Raw genomic sequence first — 26,990 nt, 5'->3', positions numbered from 1 at the left:
GGGGGGGGTCCGGTCGTGGGCCCTGAACTCTGGGCCTGGGCACTGTCCCTCAGCTCTTCAGCTCAAGGCTAGCGCTCTACCACTTGAGCCACAGCGCCACTTCCGGCTTTTTTCATTTTGCTTATGTGGTGCTGAGGAATTGAACCCAGGGCCTCAGGCATGCAAGGCAAGCGCTGTACCACTGAGCCATCTTCCCAGCCCCTGTGCATCCTTTTTTATAGTCCCTCCAATACAGTTCCTCAGTCCAAATTAGCTTTGTTGGACTTACAAGTTTTGCAATAAACAGGGCTTAAGAATTTATTACTGAGTCTTTGAATATATTTTGCCTTGCATTTGTACTTATGCAACTGCTTTTCTCCCCCTTATTTCTTTACTTTCTCATATTATCTAAATGAAAAGTTCTTTTTTTGTCAATTAGAATCTGTTTGATGTCTTTTTTTTTTTTTTTTTGGTCAGTCTTGGGGCTTGAACTTGGGACTGAGCACTGTCCCTGATCTTCTTTTGCTCAAAGCTAGTGATCTACCACTTGAACCACAGTGCTGCTTCTGGCTTTTTTTTGTGTATGTGGTACTGAGGAATCAAACCCAGGGCTTCATGAATGCTAGGCAAGCACTCTACCACTAAGCCACATTTTCAGGCTTTGGTGTCCCTTTTTAAAATCCTAGATATATCTCTTTGAGGAATTTCAACCTGATTGTATATATCACTTATTTCATTGATGCAAATATGCAAATAACTATAACTTCTTATATTATTTTAAAGAAAGACTTTTGGTGGTGGTGGGGTTATATGCCAGTTCTGGCAGGGCCTGGATGCTGTTCCTGAACTTTTGTGCTCAAGACTAGATCTCTATCACTTTGAGCCATAGCTTCACTTCTGGCTTTTGGTGGTCAATTGGAGATAAGAGCCTCACAGACTTTCCTGACCAAACTGGTTTCAAATTGCTATCCTCAGATTACAGCCTCCTAAATAGTTAGGATTACAGGCATGATCCAGCAATATTCAGCTTGAAGTATTTTTATTCATGTGTCCATATTCTTTTCTGTAATAGCTCTATTGAGATATAATCTGTATACTACATATAATTTACTCAAAGTACAGAATTTAATATTTTTTCTCATGCTAGTCCTGGGCATTGGCCCTCAGGTTATTTTGCTCAAAGCTAATGCCCTACCACTTGAGACACAGCTCCATTTCTTGATTTCTGGGCTGGCTTCAAACTGGGATCCTCGGATCTTAGCCTCCTGAGTAGCTAGGATTAGAGGTGTCAACCACTGGCCTTTTGCTTTTTAGAGTTTTTACAACCATTACCATAATCAATTTTAGCATAATTGATGAAGTATACCTTTTCTATTTTTCCTTTTGTTGCCATAGTTAGAACACTGTTGTCTAATCTAAATTCACAAAAATGTACACTTACGCTTTTTATGAAAATTTTATATTTTAGCTTTTATATTTATAGTCTTCGATCCATTTTTCAATTAGTTTTTACATATGATACGAGATAGGGGATTCAGCTTCATTCTTTTTTTTTTGGGGGGGGGTTCCGGTCGTGGGGCCTGAACTCTGGGCCTGGGCACTGTCCCTCAGCTCTTCAGCTCAAGGCTAGCGCTTTACCACTTGAGCCACAGCACCACTTTCAGCTTTTTTGTTTTTGCTTATGAGGTGCTGAGGAATCGAACCCAGGGTCTCAGGCATGCAAGGCAAGCACTCTACCACTGAGCCACCTACCTAGCCCTCAGCTTCATTCTTTTGCATGTAAATATCTAGTTGTCACAGTAACATTTGTTGTAAAGGCTAATTTTCCCCCATTGAATTGTCTGGCAACCTTGTCAAAAATCAACTCACTACACATATTTATTTCTAAACTCTCAAATTCGATTCTAATGATGTATGTAAGGTTTTTTTCCCCATACTATATTGTTCTAATTGCAGTTTAAAATATGGAAATCTGAGTCCTCTGGCTTTGTTCTCTTCTTTCCTTTCTCTTCCCTCCTCCTTCTGCTCCAGCTTAGAGCGTAGCATTTGCTAGACAGGTGCTCTACCAGTTGACTCCCACCTCCTTTTCCCTCAGTAAATTTTTAGGTCTTGTATTTTTACCTGGGACTGCTTCTGACTACATCCTCCTACTTCTGTGTCCTGCATAGCTTGGACTGCAGTGTGTACTACATACCTATTGGTTTGTTAAGGTAGGGTCTTGCTGACTTTTTTTTTCTTCTTTTTTTTGGGGGGTCCAGTCGTGGGGCCTGAACTCTGGGCCTGGGCGCTTTCCCTCAGCTCTTCAGCTCAAGGCTAGCACTCTACTACTTGAACCACAGCACCACTTCCAGCTTTTTTCTTTTTCTTTTTTTTTTTTTTTGGGGGGGGTCCGGTCGTGGGGCCTGAACTCTGGGCCTGAGCACTGTCCCTCAGCTCTTCAGCTCAAGGCTAGTGCTCTACCACTTGAGCCACAGTGCCACTTCCAGCTTTTTTCTTTTTGCTTATGTGGTGCTGAGGAATCGAACCCAGGGCCTCAGGAATGCAAGGCAAGCACTCTACCACTGAGCCACCTTCCCAGCCCCCTTGCTGACATATACTAGTTACTGCAAATAATTGGAAAACCATGGGACCTATGTTTCTTTGGGCCTGGCTTACTTCACTTAATATAATTTTTTCCAAGTCTTTCCATTTCCTAACAAATGGGCAATGTCATTCTTTCTGATGGAGGCATAGAATCCCACTGTGTATATATACCACATTTTCTTGATCCATTCATCTATTGAGGGGCATCTGGGTTGGTTCCATATCTTAGCTATGGTTGAAGATTGCATCTTAAAGCCAGCCCCAGCTGGTGCGAGCATATCTCTCTCTCTCTTTCTTTCTCTCTCTCTCTCTCTCCCCTCTCCCCTTTCCCCTTTCCCCCCTCGCTCTTGTGAGCTCTCTCTCTCTCTCTCTCTCTCTCTCTCTCTCTCTCTCTCTCTCTCTCTCTCTCTCTCTCTCTCTCTCACACACACACACACACACGCGCACACACACACACACACATACTACATTTTTGCTAAACAATTCTCAGTGGAGGGGTTTCTTCAGTAAATTTAAACTTAGAAGATCTATTTTTTTTTTTTTTTTTGTCGGTCGTGAGGCTTGAACTCTGGGCCTGGGTGTTGTCCCTCAGCTCTTCAGCTCAAGGCAAGCGCTCTACCACTTGAGCTACAGCGCCACTTCCGTAGAAGATCTATTTCTTTAATATCTTCTATTTATTTTTTCTTAGAAAGTTTATCTTCTTGCAATAAAGATTTTTTGGGGTGCACATGTAAAGAAAAAAATTGAAATATATAACCTAAGATGTTGAATTAGATGAGACAGTAACAAAATTTTAACTTAATAATTTTTTGCTTTTTAGGTCAAAACCTAAAAAAACTCTATATTTATTTCAAGTAAGCTTGTAACCTAATTAATGATAGAGGTATTACTTACTAGTTTCTTTGGTGTGGAAAGAGGTCTTGCTGCTTTTTTTTTGTTTTTGTTTTATGGTGTTGCTTCCCCCTCCCCCCCCCCCCCCATTTTGGGGTTTAAACTTAATGCCTCATACTTGCTAGGTTGGCGTTCTATTACTGGAGCTATGCCTCCAGTATTTTGTTTTGTTTTTGTTTAATAGTGAGGGTAAATTTACTTACTGCCTAGGGATGAAAAGATGATTTATTATCTCATTTCAAATTATAGACATTAATGACAGATGAATTATAATGACTAATAGAAAAAAGAAAAAGGGGCACACATATAATCAAGATGCAGATTGAGTTCAATGTCAGCCTAAGCTACATAATGAGCTCATCTAAAAAACCTGAGCTTGGATGTAGCTCAGCAATAGATATCTGAAACACCTAAGATCATGGATGTAGCTTGGTGGTAGATTGCTTGCTTAGCATGTGAAATGTCCTAGGCTTCATTCCCAGCACCTGAACAACAATGACAAAACATCATGTAATGAGAAAATAAAGTGAAATAGAAAGTGAAGACCAAGCTGGGTGCCGGTGGATCACGCCTATAATCCTAGCTACTCAGGAGGCTGAGATCTGAGGATCATGGTTCAAAGCCAGCCTGGGCAGGAAAGTCCATGAGACTCTTATTTCCAATAAAACACTAGAAAACTGAAAGTGACGCTGTGGCTCAAGCAGTAGAGCGCTCACCTTGAGCTGAAGAGTTCAAGGACAGCGCCTAAGCCCAGAGTTCAAGCCCCATGACCGACAATAAATAAAATAAAATAAAACAAAGTGAAGACCAAATCTCTGCAAGGGAGTGTCTTTCTATATTCAGTCTGATTGGAAAATAAACTAAAAAGGAAATTTTGATAGGTTAGCAGTATTAAAGTTGGGTTCTATACAATTTAACAAAACAAAATTTGTTTCATTATGTCATTTAGAATAGTTCTTCAGATTCTCAGTTCAGTGCTTTCTATATTGTGTGATGTAAAGAACCAATATACCCCACCCCTAAATTGGTTTATTTTATTTCTTCCTCCCCCCGCTTTTTATTTTTTTTGTCAGTCATGGGGCTTGAACTCTGGGCCTGAGCCCTGTCCCTCAGCTCTTCAGCTCAAGGCTAGCACTCTACTACTTCAGCCACAGCACCACTTCCGGTTTTCTGATAGTTTATTGGAGATAAGAGTTTTGCTGCTTTTCCTGTCCAGGCTGGCTTTGAACAGATCTCAGCCTCTTGAGTAGCCACTGGAGCTGGGCTCCGCCCCCCCCACCCTTTTTTGCCCATCCTAGGGCTTGAACTCAGGGCTTGGGCACTGTCCCTGAGCTTTTTTGATTAAGGGTAATGTTCTACCACTTAAGCCACAGCACCACTTCTAGCTTTTTTGAGTAGTTTATTGGAGATAAGAACCTCATGGGGATTTGTCTGCCTGGGCTGGCTTCAAACCGTGACCCTCAGATCTCAGCCTCCTGGATATCTAGGATTACAGGCATGAGCCACTAGTGTCTGGGTATACTATTCTGTTGATGTGAACTGTGTTGTGAAAGAAGATATAGTTGCATCTATAAGTAAGTATCTAGTTGGAATCTATATATCAATGAATGGCTGACATAGGGCTCTGTGTGTGTGTGTGTGTGTGTGTGTGTGTGTGCGCGCGCGTATACTGGTGTTTGAACTCAGTCTTATTTACTAAGCAGACACTTTTTCCACTTGAGCCATTGCCCTCAGCCTCAGAGCTTACTTTTAAGATTAGACATCTGGGAACATGAATATGGATATATTTGTGTGTTTTTGTGAGAGTTGTAGGTATTACCATTATTACGAATTTGGCCAGGTAGCATGTATGTGAGTGAATTTTTATCCCTTTTCTTCCATATGTGTTTGTTATATTGCCGTGCTAGAGATGAAACCCAGGACCTCATGAACGATGGGCAGGCACTTTACCACTGAGTCTATCTACACCCATAACCCTAGATAGCACTTTTTTTTTTTTTTTTTTTTTGCTCGGTGTTGGGACTGAGCTCTGGGCCTGGGCACTGTCCCTCCACTCTTAATCAAGCTAGCACCCTACCACTTGAGCCACAGCTCCACTTCTGGCTTTTTCTGCCTGTGGTGCTGAGGAATCGAACCCAGGGCCTCATGCATGCAAGGCAGGCACTCTACCACTGAGCCACCTTCCCAGCCCCGCATTTTTTAAAGTTAAATTTATGTAAAAGAAGATTTACCTTTTTTGCCAGGCACTGGTGGCTCACACTGATAATCCAAGCTACTTAGGATGTTGAAGCCTGAAAGGCCTAAATTCAAGACCAGTTCAAACAGAAAAGTTCACTAGACTATCTCCACAATAATTAGCAAAAAGCAGGGCTGGAGGTGAGGCTTACGTGGTAGAATACCAGCTGAGTAAGCAAACCAAACAGATGTGAGGATCTGAGTTCCAACCCTAGTATTTTCTTTTTTCTTTTTTGGTTGGTCGTGGCACTTGAACTGTGGGCTTGGGCACTGTCCTTGCACTCTTCAGCTCAAGGCTAGCGCTCTACCGCTTGAGCTACTGCACCACTTCTGGTTTTCTATTGGAGATAAGAGTCTCATGGACTTTCCTGCCCAGGCTGGCTTTGAACCGAGATCCTCAGATCTCAGCCTCCTGAGTAGCTAGGATTACAGGCGTGAGCCACTGGCGCTAGCCCAACCCTAGTATTTTCTAAAGAAAAAAAAAATTTATCCTTTTGAGTATTCTGATCATTATGTTTTGGCAAATTTATATAGTTATATAACCACTACTATCTTCATTAGGAACATTTTCATCAGGGAGAAAAGTGGGGCCAAGGGTATATCTTAGAAGGGATAAACTTGTTCAAAGCACACTGCTTGCATCTATAGAATTATCACAATGAAATCTCTGTGCATTAACAATGTATACTAATAAAACTATGATTAAGAGACAAAGGGTGAAGAAATGTAGCAGTGATACTCACTGGGTGCTATGTTGAAAATGAGCTATACAAGTTGTATAGGAGGTAAACTGGGAGAAAGTGAGGGAAGGAGTGACACTGTTCAAAAAGAAATGTACGCATTACTTGACGTATATAATTGTAACCCTTCTGCACATCACCTTTATGATAAGAGTTAAAAAAAACCTCCGATTAAAAAGAACATTTTCATCTTCCTCCCATTTCCCTCTTGTCTGTTTGTCATTGCTACTGTTTCCAACTCTAACTCAAAACTGTCCATGTATTTTTCTCTAGTTTTGTCTTTAGAATTTAATAAATACAATATAAATTTGTTAATTATGTTAATGAATATAGAATAAACTCTTCATTTACAAAGTATCTTATGCTTTTTTCCCCTTAAAAACAAATGACTTTTCTAATGAATAATCCATTTTACATTTGTCTCTGGTATTTCATGTGTGTATGGTATTATATATAATGTAATCCTTTCTTGTTTTAAATGGGATCTTATTATGTTGTCTAGGCTGTCTTGAACTCTTGTTGCTCAAGTGATCCTAATGAAGTTAGGTTTTGCCAGTGTTTAATATGTCTTTTCTATTTAAAAATAGTGTAATTTCTCCTCATCCAAATCAGCAAAGAAAATTTTTATGCCCACCTAGTGGTTTTATTTTTTTAGATGAACTATGATTTTGATAACCTAAATGTTTATCAGTTTAAAAAATGCCAATTTTAGTTCCATAAGGAAATAAAGGAATTTTGCTCCAGTAAGGAATTTTATGTATTTGTTTTTATATTGTTTTTATTAGTATGACATTTAGAAAGGTAATTTAGGATGTTAAGAATCTATATTAAAGTTTATATTGTTTCAAGACATTTATAGTAAATTATATGTAAAGAATATTCCTAGCACATTCTAAAATTTAATCCTCTTTCAAGAGTAATTTTTTTTCTCTTTTTCTTTCTTTTGCCAGTCCTGGGGTTTGAACTTGGCCTGGGTGCTGTCCCTGAGCTTCTTTTGCTCAAGGCTAGTGTTCTACTATTTGAGCCACAGCACCGCTTCCAGCTTTGTCTGTTTATGTGGCAGTGAGGAATCAAACCCAAGGCTTTGTGCATGCTAGCAAGCACTCTACCACTGAGCCACATTCCCAGCCCTCAAGAATAAATTTTTGTGTGTGTGTCGGTCATGGGGCCTGAACTCTGGGCCTGGGTGCTGTCCCTCAGCTTTTCAGCTCAAGGCTAGCACCCTACCACTTGAGCCACAGTATCACTTTGGGCTTTTTTCTGTTTATGTGGTGCTGAGGAATCGAACCCAGGGCCTCATGCATGCAAGGCAAGCACTGTACCACTGAGCCAACTTCCCAGCCTCAAGAGTAAATTTTTAATTACAACTTATTTCATTGTAACATTGGTAAGAAACAAGCCATCCAAATCCTTTCTAGGAAATTCTTATTTATTGGTTTATACGGTTGTGACATGTCTGTTTCCATCAGTAGAATATAAGATCTGAGGAAATCATTTTTGTTTTCCTACCATATCCACAGATTTAGAGCACTGCCTGGCATATAACAAGTATGTAAATATTTTACCAGTTAAATGGCTAATTGTTAGGTAGACCCAAGGATGTATAAACTCTTAAAGATGCAGGTTCATCTTGTCCCCTTTTGTGAAATTTACCTTTTGCTTTGAACTAGGGGAGAACAAATATTTTTTTATTTTTTATTTTTTTATTGTGAAAATACTGTACAGAGGCGTTACAATTACATGGGCAAGATAATGAGTACATTTCTTATCAAGCATTGTAGCCTCCTCCTTTGTTTCCCCTTCCCATCCCTTCCCATCTTCTCCCTACCCCCCCACCCAATTTTCCTCCCCCCCCCAAAGTTGTAAAGTTCGTTTTTGAGAACAAATATTTTATTGCTGTCTAAGAGAGCTAGGATTAATTGACACGTTTGTCAGATATACGAGTGCATGTGCACACACTTTTGTTAAACAGCTTTTGACTGCTTTAGGCATCCATACAGAAAAGAGTTAAAATAGCAGGCCTTAGACTACTATCTTTGGAAAGGCCTGCTTTCAGGGTTGGCCCTTGGCTGGCAACTGGGAATTTAGATTTTGGTAGTGTTCCCATCGTTGCCTCACTGATAAGTGTAGTTTACTGTACCTAAATTGTTTGTGCAAACAATATGGTGTATGTTTAACCTCTCCTTTTCTTCTGGAAATCTGGAGTTTTGGTACGTGCTAGGCTGAGGATGCCTACGTGACCAACTTTGGACACTGAGTCTCTAAGCTTCCTTTGTTCTACATATTTTGTTACAATTCAGTCCTGGAGGTATTAAGTACATCTTGTGTGACTCCATGGGAGAAGAGTTTTTAAGGCTTGCACCTTGTTTCCTATAGACATTCTTTTAGGACTTTTCCCTTTGCTGGCTTGGGTTTGGTTTGTATTATTTAGCTGGAAAAAATTATAGCCTTGAATGTGAGGATGGGCTGAGTTCTTTGAGTCTCAAGAAACACCAACACAACATCAAGTTCAGGAAAATGCCAGAGAAGCATCTTTTTCCCAGTGCCTTTTCTTTTCTTTGCTATAGTGATAATTTAATCTGTTGTAGTCTGGATGTAGACATATATAAATTAAGGGCTAGATATATACCTCAGTGGTAGCACGCATATAATCCTGAATTCACAACACTGAAAAAATGAGGAAGGATAGGGGCTGGGAAGGTGGCTCAGTGGTAGAGCGCTTGCCTTGCCATGCATGAGGCCCTGGGTTTGATTCCTCAGCACCACATAAGCAGACAAAGCTGGAAGTGGCACTGTGGCTCAAGTGGTAGAGCGCTAGCCTTGAGCTGAAATGCTGAGGGATAGCGCCCAGGCCCAGAGGTCAGGCCCCACAACCAACCAAAAAAAAAAAAAAGAGGAAGGATAATTATTTCATTTTTGAAAGAAGTTATTTACTCTAAAAAAGATTAACCATAATATGGAAAAGTTAGGGATGTATTTATTATAATTGAATTTAAAAAATTGTTTATTTCAAATTTTACAGCGATATTTTTATTAAGTTGATACTTTTTCCTTCATCTATTTCATAATACAAATGTAGTGAGATTCTGAAACCCCAGTTGAGTTTGTCCTGAGAAGTTTGTGTTCTGGGAAAAGAATATTGTTGCTTCAGTTATTCAGTTATTTGCCCTATCTCTGCAAGGTTCTTGTGTTGTTTATTTTAGATAGTTCATTTTGACACTTAGATAAACAGAAGCCAAACACACAAGCATATCCAGAATTAGTCCCTGAACTTTGTTCCAGGGTAGAGATAAGACATTTAGACTTCTCTAGTACAGATAAAAATATTACAGCTACTAGAAAATAAGTGTTATGTGACTTTTAGATTGCATAGACATAGAACATAATGATAGTCTTTTTTTTTTTTTTTTTTTGTCGTTGTGGGGGCTTGAACTCTGGGTTTGGGTGCTGTCCCTGAGCTCTTTAGCTCAAGGCTTGCGCCCTACCACTTGAGCCACAGCGCCACTTCTGCTTAGCCTGTTTATGTGGTGCTGAGGAATCGAACCTAGTGCCTCATGCATGTGAGACGAGCACTCTACCACTGAGCCACCTTCCCAGCCCCATAATGATAGTCTCATAAAAAAATTCTTGCCAGGAAAATTTTTATTCATCCATAGAACCTCCTTTTAAGAGGATTATAGACTAGGGACAAGATGCTGTCATTCAATAAAACACCTCTTCTTTCTGTATTTCTGAATTTAGCATATGTTCAGAGCATATGATAATCACATATTTCTTTATTTTATTAAAAATATTGGTTTCATCTTATTTGATACATATTTTTTGTACTCTCCCAGCCATTTTTTACTAATCTGATTTTTCAATTTGTATCTGCCAGTAAGTAAATTCATGTTTGTGCTTGCCAAAACCTTTCAGGATATAAATTGGCTATCACTAGGTTATAAATATTTTTTTATAGAATTTGTTTGAAAAATCTATTTGCCTTAATTATGTATAATTCCAGATTTTTAGATTTCTGAATCTAGCTTACACGCTGTATCTTAAAGACATAAAAAGTATAGGCTTATCCATGCACCCGTGGCACATGCCTGTAATCCTAGCTACTTAGTAGGCTGAGATCTGAGGATCACAGTTCAAAGCCAGCCCAGGCAGAAAAGTCCGTGAGACTCTTATCTCCAATTAACCACCAGAAAGCTGGAAGTAGCACTGTGGCTCAAGTGGTAGAGTGCTCACCTTGAGTTGAAGAATTGTGGGACAGCGCCCAGGCCGAGAATTCAAGACCCACGATGGACAAAAAAAATGTAGGCTGAGTGGGGCACTTGTTGGTGGCTTAAACCTATAATCCTCGCTACTCAGGAGGTTGAGATCTCAGAATCATCGTTCAAAGCCATCCTTGAGCACAAAGAGGCCAGGAACAGTGGCCAGATCCTGAGTTCAAACCCCAGGACTGGCCAAAAAAAAATGTATAGGCTGCTCTCAAAATGTTAGAGTGAGGGCTGGGAAGGTGGCTCAGTGGTAGAGTACTTGCCTTGCATGCATGAGGCATTGGGTTCAATTCCTCAGTACCACATAAGCAGAAAAAGTCAGAAGTGGTTCTGTGGCTTGAGTGATGGAACACTAGCTTTGAGCAGAAGAGCTGAGGGACAGCATCCAGGCCCAGAGTTCAGGCCCCACAACTGACCCCCCCAAAAAAATGTTAAGAGTGAATAAATAAAATGTCCTACTGCCAACCAAATACAAAGTTGTATTCATATTGTCTCTTTGCTAAAATCCTCCTCCTTCCTTTCCCATAAACTAGGCTCTCTTCATTGTCTTTTCTTTTCTTTTTTTTTTTTTTTTTTTGCCAGTCGTCAGGCCTTAAATCTGGGCCTGGGCACTGTCCCTCAGCTCTTCAGCTCAAGGATAGTGCTCTACCACTTGAGCCACAGCGCCACTTCCAGCTTTTTCTGCTTATGTGGTGCTGAGGAATCGAACCCAGGGCCTCATGCATGCAAGGCAAGCACTCTACCACTGAGCCACTTTCCCAGCCCCTCATTGTCTTTTCTTAATTTACAAGTTTTTGGATACTTTTCATCAATCTTTTTTTTCCTGGTACCTCTTAAAACTCATTTTTACAATCTACACTTTTCTCCTTTTGCCCATTTTAATTATTTGGCAAACTTATGTATATGTAACTTGGCAGACACAATTAGACTTCCTAGAAGTTTGATTCTGTATTGGAGAATTAATTGAAATTAAGCAAACAAAGCTGAGGAACAGTTGAAATTGATAGAAGACTGTGTTGAGTTTTTTTTGTTGGTTGTGGGGCTTGAACTCTAGGCCTGGGCACTGTCCCGCCCGAGCTCTTCAGCTCAAGGCTAGCACTCTACTTCTTCTGATTTTCTGGTGGCTTATTGGAGATTAGAGTCTCACAGACTTTCCTGCCCAGACTGGCTTTGAACTGCGATCCTCTCAGATCCCAGTCTCTTGAGTAGCTAGGATTATAGGTGTGAGCCACTGGCGCCCAGCTTGTGTTGAGTTTTTTGAGCTGTGAATCTACAATGTAGTTGTACCATCTTCTAAAACAGAGATTTAAAAAACACATGCAACAATTTTCAAAGCACAATGTTATTTTCCTCAAAAAGATCTAACTCTTGGGGCTGGGAAGGTGGCTCAGAGGTAGAGTGCTTGCCTTGCATGCCTGAGGCCCTGGGTTCGATTCCTCAGCACCACATAAGCAAAAAAGAAAAAAGCTGGAAGTGGTGCTGTGGCTCAAGTGGTAGAGCGCTAGCCTTGAGCTGAAGAGCTGAGAGACAGCGCCCAGGCCCAGAGTTCAGGCCCCACGACCGAAACCCCCCCCCCCCAAAAAAAAAAAAAAAAAAGAAAAGATCTAACCTTCATACTGAAAAAAAAAATACTAAAATGAGCCTTGGTTGTAGGGCTTGAACTCTGGTCCTTTTTTTTTTTTTAAATCAGTTGTGGAGCTTGAACTTGGGGCCTGGGCACTGTCCCTGAGCTGTTTGCTCAGGGCTAGCACTCCACCACTTTGAACCATAGCTCCACTATAGTTTTCTGGTATTGGAGATAAGAGTCTCAGACTTTTCCTACCCAAGCAGGCTTTGAACCATAATCCTCAAATCTCAACCTCCTGGTTAGCTAGGATTACAGGCATGAGCCACTGGTGGGCAGTGTGAGTCTCCAATTTATACTGCCTACTATTGGAGGAGCTGGGATGACAAGCATGTGTCACCACACCCAGGTTTTTCTGTTGAGATGAGATCTCTTGAAAGTTTTTGCCCAAATTGGATTCAAACTTCAGTTCTTCTGATCTCTGTCTCACTAGTAACTAGAAGTATAGATGTGAGCCACTAGCATTCAGTTAAACTTAATTTAAAAATTTGCTTAATTTTTTAATTTTGATTATATTTTTATAATTTCTAAATAGATGGACAAAGGAGTTTACAATTAAGGCAGTTTATGAATACAATGCATCGTAATCAATGTCACCTCATCCATCATTCTCCCTCATCCTTCCCAACCCTACTTCTTTGCTTAATTTTGTAGGATATACATTGAATTTTATGACTGCATTTCCCCCACTTACTCACTTCATTTATCTACCCTTCTCCTCTTGGCCTTACCCCCTACCTTTTAATTACTTGATTCTTGGTGTTTTGTTGGACTGTAAATTAGCCTTTCTAAAGAACTACACCATTTAAATTCTCCCCTAAGTATTCCATATATGACCAATACATTTGTGTACATTTGCATGGCACAATGAAGTGTTCACTTACACATTTATAAATTTAATTCTGCTTTCACATATGAGAGAAAACATGCATTCTTTGTCACTTTTGGCCTGACTTACTTCACTCAACCTAATTTTTTCCTTGGTCCTTCCATTTCTTTGCAGATGACACAATATCATTCTTTCTTATGGATGAGTAAAATTCCATTGTGTATATTTACCACATGTTCTTGATCCATTTGTTAACTGAAGGGCATCTGGGATCATTCCATACTTTGTCTATGGTGAATAGTGTTTTGTTTGTTTTGCTTTTTTGGGTCTCGTCATGGGACCTGAACTCTGGGCCTGGGCACTGTCCCTCAGCTCTTCAGCTCAAGGCTAGCGCTCTACCACTTGAGCCACAGCACCACTTCCGGCTTTGTTCTTTTGCTTATGTGGTGCTGAGGAATCGAACCCAGGGCCTCAGGCATGCAAGGCAAGCGCTCTACCACTGAGCCACCTTCCCAGCCCGTGAAAAGTGTTTCAATGAACATGGTTGTGCTGATGACTTTATTATATCCTAATTTGTAATCTTTTGATTAAATGCCTAAGAATAGAAAACTGCTAGATCATAGGGTAGTTATCTGTTTCGTATTTTGAAGAACCTCCATACTGCTTTCTAGAGTGGTTGAGTAAGTTGACATTTCCACCAGTAGTTACTAGGGTTTCTTGTCCACAGCTATGTCAGCATCTGTTATTGTTTGTATTCTTAATTATGGCCATTTAGAGTAATTTCTTTTCTATCAGTCATGGGGCTTGAACTCTGGGCCTGAGCACTGTCCCTCAGCTCTTCAGCTCAAGGCTAGCGCTCTTATCACTTGAGCCACAGCACCACTTCTGGTTTTCCGATGGTTTATTGGAGATAATAGTTTCACAGACTTTCTTGCCCGGGCTGGCTTTGAACCATGATCCTCAGATCTCAGCCTCCTGAGTAGATAGGATTACAGGCATGAGCCACCAGCCCTTGGCTAGAGTAACTTCTTTACCCAGTATTTTATCATGTAATTCTATTCCCTCATACTTTTTGGTAAATGTAGAGAGTTGTGTAATCATTACCAAAAATCTAGTTTTTAAATACACACACACACACACACACACACACACACACACACACACACACACACACACACACACACACACACACACACACACACACACACACACACACACACACACACACACACACACACACACACACACACACACACACACACACACACCCTATTCCAAAAAGAAACCATGAACTAATTTTTAGTTCTCTATATCCTTAGTTTATCATGTCTAATATATAACAAAATCTAGTTTTGGAATACACACATACACACACACACACACACACACACACACACACACACACACACACACACACACACACACCCTATTCCAAAAAGAAACCATGAACTAATTTTTAGTTCTCTATATCCTTAATTTATCATGTCTAATATATAACTGACTGTAAAATATAAAAATGAATACTGTAGAATTTTCCAAAATTGTTTGACTTTTAGGTTGGTTAGTGTTTAAAAGTTGGTTACAGCTTATAAGCTCACACTTATAGTCTTAGCTATTCAGGAGGCTAAGCTCTTAGGACTGTGGTCAGCCTACGCAGGAAAGTCCATGAGACTCTTATCTCCAGTTAACCATCAGAAAACCAGAAGTGGCAGTGTGGTTCAAAGTGGTAGAGTGAGCAAAAGAACTCAGGGACAGTACCCAGGCTCTGAGTTCAAACCCCACAACTGACAATAAACAAATAAATAATAGTTGATAGCATGACAGTACCATGTGCATATGTACACACATATGAAGAAAGTGTGGTATATACAGGGGAGGATTCCTGTAAGTTAGTTGTTTGAAAGAATGACTTGTTTGGCGGTGCCTATAATCCTACCTACTCAGGAGGCTGAGATCTGAGGATCACAGTTAAAAGCCAGCCTGGGCAGGGAAAGCTGAGAAACTCTTTATCTCCAATAAACCACCAGAAAACCTGAAATGGCATTTGGTTCAAGTGGCCTTGAGCGGAAGAGCTGAGGGACGGTGCTCAGGCCCAACTTCAAGCCCTATAACTGACAAAAAAAAAAAAAGAAAAAAAAAGATGACTTGTTTGAACAACTAACTTACAGTTCAACAAAAAAGTGAATAGCAGGAAATCCAAATGTTATTAGGAATTGGGGAGGGCAAGTGGAGAAAGTTCAGATGAATGGGGAAAGGAAGGGTGGGCAAATATAGTCATAATTTTCAAGATATGGGGCTGGGAAGGTGACTCAGTGGTAGAGCGCTGCTTTGCATGCCCGAGGCCCTGGGTTTGATTCCTCAGGACCACATAAGCAAAAGAAAAAAGCCGGAAGTGGCGCTGTGGCTCAAGTGGTAGAGCGCTAGCCTTGAGCTGAAGAGCTGAGGGACAGTGCCCAGGCCCAGAGTTCAGGCCCCACGACCAGACCCCCCCCCCAAAAAAAAAATTTCAAGGTATAAATATGAAAATGAAATCAGGTAACTTGAGCATCAGGAGAAATGGGGGAGAATGATGGACTCCATCTCAACATTGACCAAGGTGCATTGTACTCATAAATTGACATACTGAATTAAAACCTCTTTGTACAAGTACTTAAAGATAAAAAGTAAATGTTGATAGCTTAGATATTTTCTTTTTTTTCTTTTTTTTTTTTTTGGGGGTCCAGTCATGGGCCTGAACTCTGGGTCTGGGCACTTTCCCCTCAGCTCTTCACCTCAAGGCTAGCGCCCTACCACTTGAGCCACAGCGCCACTTCCGGCTTTTTTTTTTCCCTGCTTATGTGGTGCTGAGGAATCGAACCCAGGGCCTCATGCATGCAAGGCAAGCGCTCTACCACTGAGCCACCTTCCCAGCCCCTATTTTCTTTTTTTAATGCATGTATATATTATTGTTACTGTAAAGGTGATGTACATAGAAAAGGTTACAGTTACATAAGTCAGGTAATGAGTACAGTGTCACCCCTTCTCCTTACTCTTTCCTAGTTTCCCCTCCTCTCCCTACCCACAAGTTATACAGTTCATTTTCAAAATAGTGTCTAGTAAGTATCACTGCTGCATTACCCTTTGTCCTACTCTTTCTGTGTCCCCCCTTTTCCATCCCAAAGACAGATAAACTAACAAGGTAGCAACAGGGTCTGGGGGTTAGGAAGTGAGGTAGATGGGAGCTCAGGTGGGTCTGGGTGGGGAGAGAGGGGGGCCAGCTGTAGGGTGGGAACTCCAGGGTAGGTAAGAGCTCAGGTCTGGGTGGAGCTGAAGACCAAAGGTGAGCATAATGCTTGCAGCATTCCCTTTTGGCCACATCCCTGTCAGATTCTGTTATTGTTACTTTTCTTAATAATGGCATTCTAACTGTAGTGAGGTAGAATCTCAATGTTGTTTGCTTTGCTTTTTTTTTTTAATGGTCAGAGATATTGACCATTTCTTTATGTGTCTATGAGGGCCATTCTTCTGAGAAGTCGCTCTTTAAGTCTACGCATTTGTTAATTGTGTTTTTGTTTCTTTGAGGGTTTATTTTTTGGGAGGTTTACATTTTTGAGCTCGTATATTTTAGATATGAGGCCCTTGTCTGATGAATAGCTGATAAAAATCTCCTCCCATTCTGTGGAATTTCTATTTATCCTTCTAGCTATGTCCTTAGCCATACAGAAACTCTTTAGTTTGATACAATCCTATTTATCCTGATTGACTCTGGATCTTCACTTAAGAAGTTTCAACCTGTGCCTAGTGTTTCCCTAATCCTTCCTGTAATACTTTAATGGTATCTAGATTAGATATTTTCTTCGAGGATACTTCTTCTTTGAACACAAACATGTTTCATAAGGTGAGGAGTGGTGAGAATTTTGAGTAAAAAGGGAGTGCTTTGGGAGATGTTTTAAAATTTGCTTCTGCTTAGATGTTACAAACTAATGAGTAGAAGAAAGTTGTTGAATAAATGGAAAGTTATAAATTACTCACTAATTTGAATTTGGAGGATTTATTAGAAAAAATTATATTATCATGCAAGTAAGATGGTTTTATAAAATATTCTTTCTTTATTTTAGCTTCCCAGAATCAAGAACGGCTATGTGCATTCAAAGACCCTTACCAACAAGACCTTGGGATAGGTGAGAGTAGAATCTCTCATGAAAATGGAACAATATTGTGCTCAAAAGGTAGCACTTGCTATGGCCTGTGGGAGAAATCCAAAGGAGACATAAATCTTGTAAAGCAAGGCAAGTAATACTATCTTTGTAAATGTTTTTGTGTTTCATGTAGATAAAAACCCATTACAGACAAATTCTAAATTTTTTAAATATACATGTACATAATTATACACATGTGTATTTATGTACCTGTAAGTCTCAAATTTGTAAGGAAAACTTATTTTTTAGCTTTAAAACATTTTTCTTATTATGTTAATATACACTGAAATGAAGCTTGACAAATACAGAAAACTATAAAGAAAAGCAAAAGCTTACAATTCCATACTCTTAAAAATATTTTTACAATCCAGGCCTAGTGGTTATGCATGTAAATACTTAGGGGAGTCAACCTGGGCAGAACAGTTTACAAGTCTCCTTAACTGATAGCCAGGTGTGGTTGTGCATGCCTGTCATCCTAGCTTAGTGATTCAGGCTAGTACTGGGTAGGAAATAAGACCGTATTTCAAAAATAAAAGTCTGGAAATGTGCTAGCAAGTTTGAGACTCTGAATTCAAACCCAATATTGAAGGAAAACTCTTAATTATAATAAAGAATTTTTTTGCTGTCATAGTTTATCCCGTAATGTATTATTTCTATACCTTTATGTTTACATATGCATGTATTTTCAAACTTTATTCTGTACAGTTTCATATCCTTTTTTTCAAATTCTAATGAAGAAAAAAATATATGAAAAAGGTATGAAATTATAGAATTACCATAATTTATCTAGTCTGAAAATATAATGTCTGCACAGTGTTTCCCTGTATACCTTTATCACATTTACTTATATATTATGGACATTTTGCTTTTTCAGACTTAGACTATAGTGTATAGTGCTTTCGTGAATAACTTTGAACATCTATCTTTCATTGTATCTGTTTATTTCCTTGAACTAGATTGGTTGATATAGAACTATTAGATTATAAAATAAGAGTATGTTAAAGCTCTGCATAAAAAAATTCATGGGGGACTGGGAAGGTGGCTCAGTGGTAGAGCTCTTGCCTTGCATGCTTGAGGCCCTGGGTTCGATTCCTCAGCACCATATAAGCAGAAAGAAAAAAGCTGGAAGTGGCGTTGTGGCTCAGGTGGTAGAGCACTAGCCTTGAGCTGAAGAGCTGAGGGACAGTGCCCAGGCCCAGAGTTCAGGCCCACTACCGGACCCCCCCAAAAAAGAAAATTCATGGGGCTTTCCAAAAATACCATCTTTTTACATTCAGTTCATCATTGTATGAATTGTATCTTCTCAGTCCTTGTTATGATTGTACATTTTATATTTAAAATCAAGAACAATTTAATTAAATCTGAAATGGTTAATTGCTTTAATAATTCTTAGTACAATGGTACAGTTAAGCCCTTCTGTTTGTTTGTTTTTTTAATTTCTTTCCTTTTTCTTTCCTTTTTTTTTTTTGGGTAGTCATGGGGTTTGAACTCAAGTTAAACCTTTGTTGGTACCTTTTTTCTCATGATGTATCTGTTGTATCCCTTGCCATTTTTAAAAATTGGTTTGGAGGATTATAACTTAGGTACACTTGTTTTTTCATATCTACTACAATTTGTTTTTTATTTTTCTTTATCATATTGTTTTAACTTGTTTATACTAATACTGTTTATAGGATGTTGGTCTCACATTGGAGATCCCCAAGAATGTCACTATGAAGAATGTGTAGTAACTACCACCCCTCCCTCAATTCAGAATGGAACATACCGTTTTTGCTGCTGTAGCACAGATTTATGTAATGTCAACTTTACTGAGAATTTCCCACCTCCTGACACAACACCACTCAGTAAGTAACTTTTCTTTGTAATTCCTTTCTCCAGAGATTTTGAAAATACAAAACAAATAAGCAAGGCTGAAAAGTATGAGAGGGAGAGTTCTAGCATTGTACAGTTATGATTAGCTAACACTCAAAATCCAAGAAATATACCAGGACTGGCAAGATAATCAGCACAGTACAAGATACATTTGAATCAAAGTATAATACTCTGGCTGGGAATGTAGAGTGCTTGCCTAGCATGCATGAAGCCCCAGGTTCAATTCCTCAGTACCATATAAACAGAAAAAGCTGGAAGTGGTACTGTGGCTCAAGTGGTAGAGTGCTAGCCTTGAGCAAAAGAAGCTCAAGGACAGTACCCAGGCCCTGAATTCAAGCCCTAGGACTGGCAAAAAAAGAAAAAGAAAAAGGAAATACATGGCTGGGCGTGGTGGCAAGTGCCTATAGTCCTGCATATTCAGGAGGCTGAGTATGTTGCTAGCCTCAGCAACATAAACCCTATCTTAAAAAACAGAAAAAGCAAAAAAAAAAAAACAAACAGAAAAAGCCAGGTGCCTGTGGCTCACACCTGTAATCCTAGCTACTCAGGAGGCTGAGATCTGAGAATCACGATTCAAAGCCAACATGGGTAGGAAAGTCTGTGAGACTCTTTCTCCAATTACCCATCGGAAAACTGGAAGTGGTGCTGTGGTTCAAAGTGGTAGAGTGCTCACCTTGAGCTGAAGAGCTTAGGGACAGCACCCAGGCCCAGAGTTCAAGCCCCACAACCAAGAACAACAACTGAAATAGAAAAGTGCATATGTACTTTAGTCTTCTGCTTACATCCACATTTGTAAGAATTTATCTGGAAGATACATCTTCAATAGTATGAAAATATACATATGGAGTTAATCATTGTATTATCACTTGTAACCACATAATATAGGAAACTATATGTCCAAGAATAGGCAATTAGTTTAAATGTACTATTATATATATATAGAAGATTTTTCTTTTTTCCATTCCTTGGGCTTGAACTTAGAGGCTGGGCACTGTCCCTAAGCTTCTTTTGTTCAGGCTAGCACTCTGTCACTTGAACCATAGCACCACTTCTGGTGTTTTCTGTTTATGTGGTACTGAGAAATTGAAGCCAGGGCTTTATGCTTGCTAGACTACCACTAAGCCACATTCCCAGGGCCATAAATAGAAGTATTGACTACATTGCTACAAAAAAATAAGCAAGAAGCCAGATGCCGGTGGCTCACACCTGTAATCCTAGCTACTCAGGAGGCTGAGATCTGAGGATCATGGTTGAAAGCCAGCTGGGGCAGGAAAGTCAGTGACTCTTATCTCCAATAAACTACTAGAAAACCAGAAGTGGCGCTGTGGCTTAAGTGGTAGAGCACTTGCTTTCAGCTGAAGAGCACAGGGACAGCACCCAGGCCCAGAGTTTTAAGACCCATAACCGACCAAAAAAACCCAAAACAAAACAAAACCCCCAAAACACGATCTTTATGAAATGACCTCGAGTACTTTTGCATAAGACAGAAAGGAAATAAGAAAGCATATCTACTTGCTTATCTTTACAAAAGGAAACAAACAAAGGATATACCAGAAAATAATGTAGTTGGGCAGATAGGATTTTGAATCCAGTAACAGTTCTCTGAATATAGCTTTCGGTATGCAGTTTTTGATTATGTTATCATGTCACTAGCCACTATTCTACATACACAAAAAAATAAAATGAAATTATTAAGAATGGGAAGACTCATCATCAGGATGCAGAAGCCAGCTGAAGGAACTTATTTATACTGACTAATTCTGGGTCAATTTGATCAAGTGAGAACTCAAAATAGTTTAATTCCTTAGAAAGGCAAAATCAAAGTTCAGCAACATGAAATACTAGAAGGAGTGGGGATGAGGTCAAGGGCAAAGAGTTAGAAGAATGAAGAGAACAGAGAGAGAATATAGTCAATGTATATCCTACAAAATTAAGAAGAGCGAGGGAAGGCATGTGTGGAGAAGGATGAGGGAGAATGTAAGGGATGACATTGATGAGGATATATTATGTCCATAAACTGCTTTGTTAAATGGCAAGAAAATAATGGAATGGTAATTAATTGTAAGAAGAAGGAAGAAAATGAATTCATGAGTAGAATGTCAAGGGCTAAATGGTAAATGTAAGTGTGGTATAGTCAACAAGTCAGAATTCTGCAATCACCATACAAACACAGGCAAAAATTATCAATGGATCCTAAATTGGAGGGCAGTTTCAGTGAGAAACTATGATATTTGTGTGGTTTTAAACTATCTCCAATATAATTATATGGGGAAATTAATAATTAAATCAGAGAATTTGGACAGCATCTTGACCAGGTTATCAAAATTTAATACCATTAATGAAAGACATTATACTTGGAGGATATATCACTACATTATAATACTGTATTCCAGCTAAGACTGCATAGCCTATAGTCATGAGAGATCACCATACTCATCCTAACATTGTTCTTTTGCAAAAAGGGATTGCATTATGTAGTCTTCAAAACTGTCAGTTATGCTGACAGTAGCTACTCAGGAGGCTGAGATCTGAGGAGTGTGGTTCAAAGCCAGCCTGGGCAGTCCATGAGACTCTTCCCTCTGATTAATCACAGAAAAATCCAGAAGTAGAGCTATGGCTCAAGTGATAGAGCGCTAACCTTGAGCAAAATGGAGCTCAAGAACAGTGCCCAAGCCTAGAGTTTGAGCCCCAGGACCAGCCAAAAAAAAAAAAAAAAAAAGTCCTTGAACATAGATCTAGATTAATGGAGTCTAAAAAATATTTGACAGCTAAGTCATACCTAATTGACTCCTATGGAGTCAATTGATAAAATAGATGTTCAGGGTTTCTCTATGCAGTTTCTACCTACTTAAGGCCATTAACTTTTATTAGGAAGTAGGTACATTATTTTTCCTTAAACAGAAAAACCAAGCTTGCTATTATTCACTTCTAGATCCAGTTAGATGGAAGATGAGAAGTGAGTTTGTGTATGTTTTAGCCTTAAAGATCTTCATAAGCTGCATTATTTTCAGGTTGTTACTTGTGTTTTGGTTTGCTGTAATCTTTTTATACAAAAATAAGAGTATAACCAGCTAATGCAATGCTAATAAAAAGGGAAAATATTTAAGTAAAGCATTGTAATTTAGGAACATTTACACAATATATTTTGTTTTTCAAACAAAAATATTGAGCCAAATTTAATTTAACAAACAAAATGAATACTGAATTTTGCATTACTCTCCAGAAAAATAACTAAAAACAACTAAATTTACTCTGTAACTGCTAAATGTTTAACCAAAATAAGAAAAGTTTAAATGTTGAGTCTAAAGAAATGAAATATATAGGAACTCTGTTCATGGCCTTATAATATGTAGAAAGTTTGGTGGTGATGATTTTTTCCTCCTTTGAAAAAATTGTAGCCAAGCGCCGGTGGCTCATGTCTGTTATCCTAGCTACTCAGGAGGCTGAGATCTGAGGATCACAGTGCAGAGCCAGCCTACGCAGTCATGTCCATGAGACTCTTATCTCCAATTAACCACCAGAAAACTGGAAATGGCACTGTGGCTCAAGTGGTAGAGTGCTCGTCTTGAGCTAGAGAGCTGAGGGACAGCGCCCAGGCCCAGAATTTAAGCCCCATGATCGACCCCCCCCCAAAAAAAAATTATATAAACTTACCACAAATATAGTGTAAGTTAACTCTGGGAAAGGTTGCATAATATTTCTGTATTTTTGAAAAAGTAGGCATATATTTACTTGTGTAATTGAAGAAATGACTACCCTTTGAAAAAAGTAGAAATACAGTGTAAGTTGGGCATAAAAGCTGGTGGCTACTTAGTGCTAGCTGGTCAAGCAGCTGAGGTGAGAGGATCTCTTGAGTTCAGAAGTTGGGACAAATTGCAAGATCTTATCTCCAAATAAGAAAAAGGAAAATGACATAAGTAGGAAAGAGAAAAATAATCTGCAAATTCTACACTTATGTGCAATGATTGCTAATTTTGAATTTTTTTCTAGTACTTCTAATTTTGTGTAGTTTTATTAGTAATAATACATGTTTTTATCTTTTTTTGTTTAATGTAACATAGTATTTTCAAGATTATTATACGTTTTTTAATACCTTTTTTATAGTTGTAACTTTTTGGGGGGATCGGTTGTGGAGCTTCACCTCAGGGTGTAGGCATGTACCTGAGATTTTTTTTGCCTAAGGCTAGCACTCTGCACTTTGAGCTACAGCTCTACTTCTAGTTTTTAGATGGTTAATTGGAGATGAGTCTCATGCTTTTGCTGGTTTTGGACTGTGATTCACATATCTCAGCCTCCAAAGTCACTAGGATTACAGCTACTGTTGCCTGGCTATAGTTGTTACTCTTAATAGCTATGTGTATTTCACAGTAACTAGGTATTGTCCTCGTTTGTTCCCATGTTTTTGGACATTGAGACTATCTCCAGATTTTTTTTTTTGGGTCCGGTCATGTGGCCTGAACTCTGGGCCTGGGCGCTGTCCCTCAGCTCTTCAGTTCAAGGCTAGTGCTCTACCACTTGAGCCACAGCGCCACTTCCGGCTTTTTTTCTTTTTGCTTATGTGGTGCTGAGGAATCGAACCCAGGGCTTCAGGCATGCAAGGCAAGTGCTCTACCACTGAGCCGCCTTCCCAGCCCCTATTTCCAGATTTTTTAAATTACAGTGTACATCTGTGTAGATATGTAGTTATGGAAAATTCTGTGATTCCTAGAATTAGAATTTCCATTTCCAGTAGTAATAGTATTAAAGTTCCTTAGATATTATGAAATCGTATTTGAAATGGTTGAAACTGTTCACACTTTTATCAATGATGTATGAAAGTACATGTTTTATCGTATCTTTAAAAGAGTAATTGTAGTAGTAATAGTAGTTGGAGTAGTAGTCAAATTAAGCTTTACTGGATGATTTTGAAAAGTGATTTTCAGAGTTTGTTTTTTGTTGCTGATAATAGGATTGGAAATCAAGGACACACACTTTCTAGGCATGCATATGACCACTTGAGTCACTCTGCTAGCTCTTATTTTATGCCTGAGTTGGCCTGGATTTCCATCCTCCTATTTGTACTTCCTCAAAACACTGAGGTGATAGGTGCCTGCTACTGTGCCTAGCCAATGACTGAGATGGAATGTTGTGAATGTTTTTGCCCTGGTTGGCCTGAAATCACATTCCTCTGATTGCTGCTTCCCAAGTGTTAGTATTACAGGTTTAAGCCACAGTGCCTGGCTTGTTTTTTAGTCTTTTATTAGTGAGATTACTTGCTTTTGTTCTCTATTTTTATTTTTATTTATTTTTTTGTCAGTCATGGGGCCTGAACTCTGGGCCTGAGCACTGTCCCTCAGCTCTTCAGCTCAAGGCTAGCGCCCTACCATTTGAGCCAAAGTGCCACTTCCAGCTTTTTCTGCTTATGTGGTGCTGAGGAATCGAACCCACGGCCTCATGCATGCAAGGCAAGCACTCTACCACTGAGCCACCTTCCCAGCCCCTGTTCTCTATTTTTAATTTTTTAAATATTCCTTCCATTTATAATGATTGTTTCTTTTTAAGTTCTCAATATTTTTTTAGATTATACATATTTATGGAGTATCAAGTGATGTTTTGGTGCATTTGTTCTTTGTATAATGTTTAAAACAAATTGAGCACACCTATTTCTTTACTGAATACTTTTGAATAATGAACTGAACAAGCTTTGAGAAAAATGATCAATAAAAGTAATTTCAATTCTTCCTAGAAAATTTCTGTTGATATAATTGGAAATGTATACTAGTAATCTAGTATGCATTTTGTTTATTGCAAAATTTTTGAACCTCAGCTCTTCCTAATGAATACCCTTAATATTTTTCAATAATGTTTAATGCTCATTTTATGATATGAAGATTATATTTTAAAGTGTTAAAATGATTATTGCTTAAATCTTCTGAGGATAGTATTAATTGAAACATTAGCTTCATACTTTACATATCATTTTATGATAGCTGATAAAGCCTTGGTTTTACAAACTATTTTACATTTTCAGGGTCCTATAACACGTACAAAGATATTTTAATATGTCACCTTGATTTTAAGATATTTTATTAAAATAAATACATAAACCTGGGCTGGGAAGGTGGCTCAGTGGTAGAGTGCTTGCCTTGCATGCTTGAGGTCCTGGGTTCCTCAGCACCACATAAGCAGAAAAAAAAAAGCCAGAAGTGGCGCTGTGGCTCAAGTGGTAGAGTGCTAGCCTTGAGCTGAAGAGCTGAGGGACAGTGCCTAGGCCCAGAGTTCAGGGCTCACGACTGGACCCAATAAATAAATAAATAAATAAATAAATAAATAAACCTCTGTCCTAATGAGTAGCCAGACTGGACCCAATAAATAAATAAATAAATAAACCTCTGTCCTAATGAGTAGCCAGACTGCTCAATAGGAAGTGGTATCTTTCTCTATCCAATTTCACTTACAGTTTAAATAGCTACTTTTAACTTCTTGACTATTGTATATTGATAGACGGAAGTGTCCATAACTAGACTTCCAACAAATACTTTTAAAAAATCTTTAAGCTGAGTGTTGGTGGTTGACACCTGTAATCCTAGCTATGCAGGAGGCTGAAATCTGAGGATCACAGACAGGAAAATCTGGACAGTCGAGTCCCAGACTTTCCAATCAGTAAAGTCTGTGAAACTCTGATCTCCAATAAACTACTTATAAAAAGCCTGAAGCAGCACTCTGGCTCAAGTAGTAGAGCACTAGCCTTAAGGGAAAGAAGCCCAGAGCCCAGGCCCAGAGTTCAAGCCCCAAAACTGGGGAGAAAAAAAAACCCAAACCCCTTTTAAATTTTAAATGATTTGGGGCTGGGAAGGTGGCTTAGTGGTAGAGTGCTTACCTTGCATTCATGAGGCCCTGGGTTCGAGTCCTCAGTATCACATAAGCAGAAAAAGCCAGAAGTGGTGCTGTGGTTCAAGCAGTAGAGTGCTAGCCTTGAGCTGAAGAGCTGAGGGACAGCACCCAGGCCCAGAGTTTAGGTGCCACGACCAATCAAAAAAAATTTTTTTTAATGATTTCAAAAATTTAAAATGTTGCAAAAATTATAAGGAACTATCCTTTATCTAAATTTGCCAATTACTAGCATATTGCTATGTGCTCTACTATTTGTCAACCATATATATATTTGCAAATAAGTTGCAGGCATATATATAAATATATATGTATATGTATATGAATATATTTGCTGGTCCTGGGGCTTGAACTCGGGGCCTGGGCTCTGTCTCTGAGCCTCTGTCCTCAAGGCTAGTACTCTACTACTTGAGCCACAGTACCACTTCCAGCCTTTTCTGTTTAGATGGTACTGAGGAATTGAACCCAGGGCTTCATGCATGCTAGGCAGGCATTCTACTACTGAGCCACATTCCCAGCCATACCTATATTTTTATATATTTTGTAATTGTCTCTCTGCCTTTCTCTTCTATTGAACTCTGAGATCCTCAGTAATGGGGAATTATTATTATTATTAGTAGTAGTAGTATTTTGAGGCAAAGTCTTGCTATCTAGTCCAACTGTTTTCAAACAGAGATTCTCCTGTTTTAGCTCCCTGAATATTGGGAGTAGATTACAGATATAATACCATAACTGACTTGGGATTTACAAAAGATGCTTTTTTTGTCTCCACAGTGACCAGTGTAATGTTAGACATATAGTGGGTAGGCAATTAATATTTGTTTAATAGACAAATGATCCAGAATACAGGGCTCACACTTGATGAAGGCCAACCTAGTGGGAAAAGTTCTCAATGCCCCATCTCAGAAAAAAATTTGACAATAT

General features: G+C 39.1%; 1 protein-coding gene across 2 annotated transcripts in view; it reads left to right on the top strand.

The window, feature by feature from the left end:
• The window catches only part of Bmpr2 (bone morphogenetic protein receptor type 2), a 144,787-nt gene that overhangs the window by 47,422 nt on the left and 70,375 nt on the right, over nucleotides 1–26,990 (top strand). For both annotated transcript variants that reach the window (XM_070019372.1, XM_070019371.1), the window contains exons 2-3: nucleotides 17,244–17,414; nucleotides 18,998–19,168. In XM_070019372.1, the coding sequence (XP_069875473.1) occupies nucleotides 17,244–17,414; nucleotides 18,998–19,168 (342 nt within the window). The remainder of the gene's footprint in view (nucleotides 1–17,243; nucleotides 17,415–18,997; nucleotides 19,169–26,990) is intronic.

The sequence above is a fragment of the Dipodomys merriami genome, unplaced genomic scaffold (assembly GCF_024711535.1).
Source record: "Dipodomys merriami isolate MVZ:Mamm:240054 unplaced genomic scaffold, mDipMer1.0.p SCAF_1, whole genome shotgun sequence".
Lineage (NCBI taxonomy): Eukaryota > Metazoa > Chordata > Mammalia > Rodentia > Heteromyidae > Dipodomys > Dipodomys merriami.
Note: the sequence above shows the minus strand (reverse complement) of the source record. Positions and strands in the feature narration are given on the sequence as shown.